The sequence below is a fragment of the Elaeis guineensis genome, chromosome 10, assembly GCF_000442705.2.
Source record: "Elaeis guineensis isolate ETL-2024a chromosome 10, EG11, whole genome shotgun sequence".
Taxonomy (NCBI): Eukaryota; Viridiplantae; Streptophyta; class Magnoliopsida; order Arecales; family Arecaceae; genus Elaeis; species Elaeis guineensis.
In genome coordinates this window covers 87,692,137-87,697,788 of record NC_026002.2, presented here as the reverse complement: position 1 = coordinate 87,697,788, position 5,652 = coordinate 87,692,137, and the positions used below count along the sequence as shown (strand labels likewise).

At 40.4% G+C, this 5,652-nt stretch overlaps 1 protein-coding gene across 1 annotated transcript; it reads right to left on the bottom strand.

The window, feature by feature from the left end:
* Positions 1-1,681: 1,681 nt before the first annotated feature.
* LOC105036358 (cis-prenyltransferase 4, chloroplastic) lies at positions 1,682-5,288 on the bottom strand. The gene is given in 6 exon segments (XM_010912130.4): positions 1,682-1,917; positions 2,046-2,497; positions 4,348-4,415; positions 4,550-5,098; positions 5,101-5,237; positions 5,240-5,288. Coding segments are annotated over 5 exon segments (1,251 nt in total). The 3' UTR covers positions 1,682-1,917; positions 2,046-2,049.
* Between the last annotated feature and the right edge of the window lie 364 nt (positions 5,289-5,652).

Genomic DNA, 5,652 nt, shown 5'->3' with positions numbered 1-5,652 from the left:
CCTCTTGAAGGGTGGTGAGGATGACCACTTGATCCATCAAAAGTGGAAATCTAAGGCATCAAAGAAAAGAAAGTTGGCCAAGAAAATGACAATAGCCGAGGATCCAGGCCTTTGGGAAATAGGAGGGGACAGCGACGAGGCGGGGCCGCAGAGGGAAGGGGAGGAGGGTTGGTGGTGTCGAAGCCTAAAGAGGGGAGGGGAGGGGGTTTGGTGGTCGCGCAGAACTGAGTACGGCACGGATGACAGGTGCGACGTGGACATCGATGGGGCGGGGTTGGGTTGATGGCATCAGAGCCAAGGGAGGGGAGGGGAGGGGAGGGGCAGTCATCGATGGCTGCGGGAGCTTGGATTCGTCAGAACTAAGGGAGGGAATAGGAGGGTACAGCGATGGGGTGGGGTCGTAGAGGGGAGGGGAGAAGAGTTGGTGGCACCGTAGTCGAGGGACGTGGCGGGAGCAAGGGGTGGAGGGGAAGACAGCGAGAGGAAGGAGAGGGAAGGGGGAAAAAAGAAAAAAAAATTTAAGAAATGAAAGAAAAAAAGAAAAAAAGATTATTATTTTATTACTAATAATAATTTAAAATATTATTTTTTTGAAATATTAATTTAAAAAAAATATTTTGAAAAGAAAAAAAATATTATTTTATTATTAATAATAATTTAAAATAAAAAATATTAATTTTAAAATAATAATAAATATATTTTTTTAAAATATTAATTTATTATTAATAATAATTCGAATAATAATAAGAACACAGCAACATCAGAAAAATTATTTTCATGCATCCGATATGGACGATCGTGGGACAAGACCGCGGCGAGGGCAGCATGGATGGCCGTGATCTGGATCTCACACTGTGGGGGCTGCGGACGGTGCAAGGAAGAAAAAAAAAGAAAATATTTAAGAAGAGGAAGAAAAAAAAAATATATTATTATTTTATTATTAATAATAATTTGAAGCAAAAAAATATTAATTTTAAAATAATAATAAAATTATTATTTTTTAAAAATATTATTTTAAAAAATAATATTTTTATTATTAATTTAAAAATACTAGTTGTATAATAACATGTTATTTTTAAAAATTAATTTAAAAAAATTAATAATAAAATGTTATTTTAAAAATATTATTTTTTAAAATAATAATAAAAATATTATTTTTAAAATATTAATTTATTATTAATAATAATTTAAATAATAATAAAAATATAATAATATTTAAAAAATAAAATAATAATATTTAACAAATTATTTTTATGCATCCAATTCTGCACAATGCATGAAGCTTTGACTAGTTTATCTAATAAATTAAAACCCACCGGAATGAAGATATCACACTTACCGCCTCCAATAAAAACATGAGCAGCAACACTTTCATATAGACAGAAGCAGACATTATCTTTAATGCATGGTGGCTGCTCAACAAAGAGAACGTGCAGCACCAGCAATGAAAAAGTCATCAGAATTTCACTAGCAGTACCAGGAACATACGTGCATCAGTCGAAGTTTCTTTCAACCCTTTCACAGGTACTCTTGTAATATGAAATTAGTAATGTATTATTAATCACAGCCAGGATGCACTTCATGATTCACCTTATGTCAAGGTAAAGAAGAAAACAGATTAGGGGAAAAAACATAAGAAAGATGAAAATTGAACGGATCACAAGCATATACACTTCTATCATCTGGAAAATAGGTTACTTGAATTAATAATATACATTTGACTATTCTTTCCAGCCATGAGTGAATCAACACAACGGATTTTCACTGATAGCTTGACACCTTCTAGCAGACTAAAAATACGGCCAAATAACAATTTGATCAGGCATGAAGAGGGCAATCCTCCAGATTACATGCTTGTGTACATGATATCTTATGCGGAGCCAGGGATAAGCCTGCTTATGACCACAATAGGGTGCTCTGCAGAAGCATCAAACAAGTTACTAGCTAGATTTACTTCATGAAGTTTAACATAACATCTTAATAACCGACAAATGCTCATTATTATGCACATGCCACAAGAAAATTAAGAGATTCAAGATTTTTACCATTCTAGGTAATACGCTGACCAAAGCGCCTCTGCCTTTTCTGGAAAGAGGATAGAGCTTCAACATAGTCAGCCTCTCCAAAATCAGGCCAATACGTCTCTGTGAAGAAAAGCTCAGAGTATGCTGATTGCCACAGTAAGAAGTTGCTCAACCTCTCCTCACCACTAGTTCGGATAAGGAGGTCGGGGTAAGGAAATTCAACACCATTTGTTTCCAATTCTTGTGCGATAAGTGACTCAGTAATCTGTTCTGGTTCTAGTAGCCCGTGCTTTACCTTCTGTGAAATCTTTTGACATGCTTGTGCTATGTCTCTTCGTCCGCTGTAACTGACTGCCACAACCAATTCAAGCCGTGAGTTGTTCCTTGTCATCTCCTCTACCTCTTTGGCCAACTTTTGTAGAGAAATTGGGAGCTTTGAGGAATCACCAATTACACGTACCCAAATACATTCTCTGTCAATAACCAAACAAGCAGTTGGGTTTATGCCATTCTACATGCAGCATTCAATTTTTCTTCACAAAATAGACACATCTTAAAAAATAGGGGTTCCTAACTTCCAGTATCATTCACAAATTATCATACAATTCAACTGAGACATTCTAATTCAGGTAACTTTTCTACCAGAATGGATGCATCAGAAGTTGGCCTTTACAAGGCCACAACTTTCCAGAACTTGTTTGGGCATTGATATTAACATAGAGGCAATCATGACACAATGCATACTTCTAATATGGACCACATTAAGGGAAGAGATGATCAAAAGAAGATGAAAATGCTACCTTGTAATGGTAAAGAAACTAGATGTTGTGTTTAATGAAATGTTTTCTGCAAGTGGCTCTTGTAATGAAGGAAGATAAGAGAGGCATTTTCTGAGTAGAACCCATGTTCATTCCCACCAAAAGATAAAGTAAACTATAACATTTTTTAATGTGGACCATGCATGCAAAATTTCCCAAAAGATAGGTAAGCTGCAGTTGTTGGAAATTAAAGGTGTATATTCTTGTATAGCTAGCATGACCAACAAATTGCAAAGTCAAGGACATCTGCTTCTATTAAAAAGTGAGCTTACAAAGAACAAATAGACAAAAGATACAATATGATGAATGGTTTGGCTATCAGACAGTTCAGCTTCACCTTAGGAAGGTCCTCCAATGAAACTCATTCCAGACAATGCCATAACAAAATATGTTGCAAGGTATTAATATCCAGCAGCAGACCATAACATCGGAACAGCCTGCCACCAGCTCAAGTTGGCTGATCTACTTGCTATGGCGCTGGACTGTTGGACTCCATTTCAATTTCCAACATAAGTTTTACATATAAATAGTCCTAGCAAAAATCATGACATGATAGTAAGAGAGGGCACTTGATGTTCACCTTGCATGTCAGAATCTGAGATGCTCAATATCCTAATCTACAAGCTGAAATTCCAGAAACATTATAAAAAAGAGAATTCATGCTTCGAATTGCCATTGCCAGACTACTCTTCTTCGAGTTCCATAAAGCTGTTTGCAATTTGTTCAGTATTAAAACCAAATGAACACGTTTGTATGTAAAACTACTGTTACAATAATCCAAATGCTTTTGGTGGAGTCAGATGGTTGAACCATCCATATGAACTCGGTTCACTGTTACAATTCTTCAAGCATCTAGGCGCCTACGAGTCCAGAGACAACACATATGCTCTTAATCCGCATGTTGGAGACTTCAGCATTGACAGTGGTTGTGGAGCTACTCTTATCTCTGTAGGAGCATGTAAATCTCCATCAATAACTTCAAAAGAAAATCCTTATTTTCTTTTGACTTCATGATGCTACACAGATCATCTTTCCCTCATGGTGGATATTATGGGATTAAAGTCTCTTTTTCCAGTCTTAATTTTTTCTTGATCTTGTAAACATCTTGAGCACACATTTTGCCACTAGATGTAGATGGCCAGATTGTTATCAAAGATTACGAAGTAACTGAGGCAGGTTAGAGAGAGGAGGTGTTTATTTTTAGTTTTTTCAAAAAAGATCTCCTCTAGATCCTTCTCTGTCCTAATGGAATGTTACCATTTTGAAAGAATGCACATCAGAAGTTACAGCTTGTAATTGCGGTGTGTTGTTTTGCAACATTCTCTCACTCTCCCTCTCCCTCCCCCCCATCCCCTGTTTTCTCTAGGTTGGTTACCGAACCATGTCCCATATAATTGATGAGCTATTTTTATACCAGATAAATTTGCAAGAATTCGGAAGAAAATGGGGAGCAAAATGCATTAATCATTCTTCGGATATGTGTGTGACAGCACAAATTTCCATACCTCAAGAAATCCCGGATGTTCTCCCGGAGAACCCTTTCAAACAGCATCATCAGGAAATCCACCTCTACCTGCGACGAAGAGCTTACCGGTAACGGGGTGGATAAACTACAAGGGAGTTTCTTGGGAGGGGTGGGAGGAGAGGAGATGAGAGGTTCTCGACTCTCGAGGCGAAAGAACCGGAAAAGGAGAGAGAAAGGCGGACCTTGGGTCGGAGCCAGTTCTCGTAGGAGAAGGCGAAGACTGTGAGGACTCGAATCCCCCACACGCAGGAGAGGCGGAGCATCTCCCGGAGGGTCCTGTAGCCGGCCTCGTGGCCCGCTGAGGTGGGCAGGTTCCTGGCCTTTGCCCACCGGGAGTTGCCGTCCATGATCACCGCCACGTGCCTCGGCAGCCATTCCCGCCGCAGCCCCGACGGCAGCGCATCCTCCTCATCCTCTTCGTGTTCCCCTCTCCACGCTCCCCATTTGCTCTCGATGGGGGCCGCGGCATCTGCCGGAAGGACGCAGCAAGGCTTCTTCTTGGGGAAGGGGACGAGCATACCAAGGGAGGGGATGTAAGACACCAGCGGCGGCGGCGGTGGCCTACAACCTCCGCCACCGCCATTGGGGGGGACACCGGGGGGACTGGATGTGTTCGAAATCACGGGCGAGGGAGGAGAGGGGTAGGGGAAGGGGAAGCGGAAGTGGAAAGGGGAGGAAGAGAGCATGGTATATGACATGGTATTGGTATTAGCTATCTGTCTCTCGGCAGATAAGGTTTTAGAGGCCTCGAATGGTCTCTCGGGCGCGGCGGCGGTGATGCTTTAGCCGCGGGCGTCGCAATGCTTCTAGACGACCCAAAAACAAAACAAACAGCCCCACACCTGCTGCTAGCTTGCTCTTCCTGACTCGAGGTGGTGGCATACGAGTGGCTCCTTCTCCTGGCCCCAGGCAAAGGGCCATCTCACATCCGTCAATAAACTGCGTTTCCGCACAATTTCGGCGGATACCGCTTTTCTCGTTTTAAAGGTGATCGGTCAACTCGTTGGCTTCCGGGTAGTACCGTACTGCTTTGCATTTTCAGAAATATTAGAGATCATTATTTTTCTTGCATGGTCCAGCAAAATTATTAACCCTGTAATATTTTCAGCCTCCCAAAAAAATAAAAAACAAACAGATAATAGGCTCATGGTATGCGTTGCCCCTCAAAATCCAAATCAGACAGATCAACAGGCTAACAAATGATATACTCTTGCTCAGTGAAGTTAGAAGAACGTAGCATGATACTGAGCTATTCCGTAATTATAGAAAATAAATAAAAAATTAT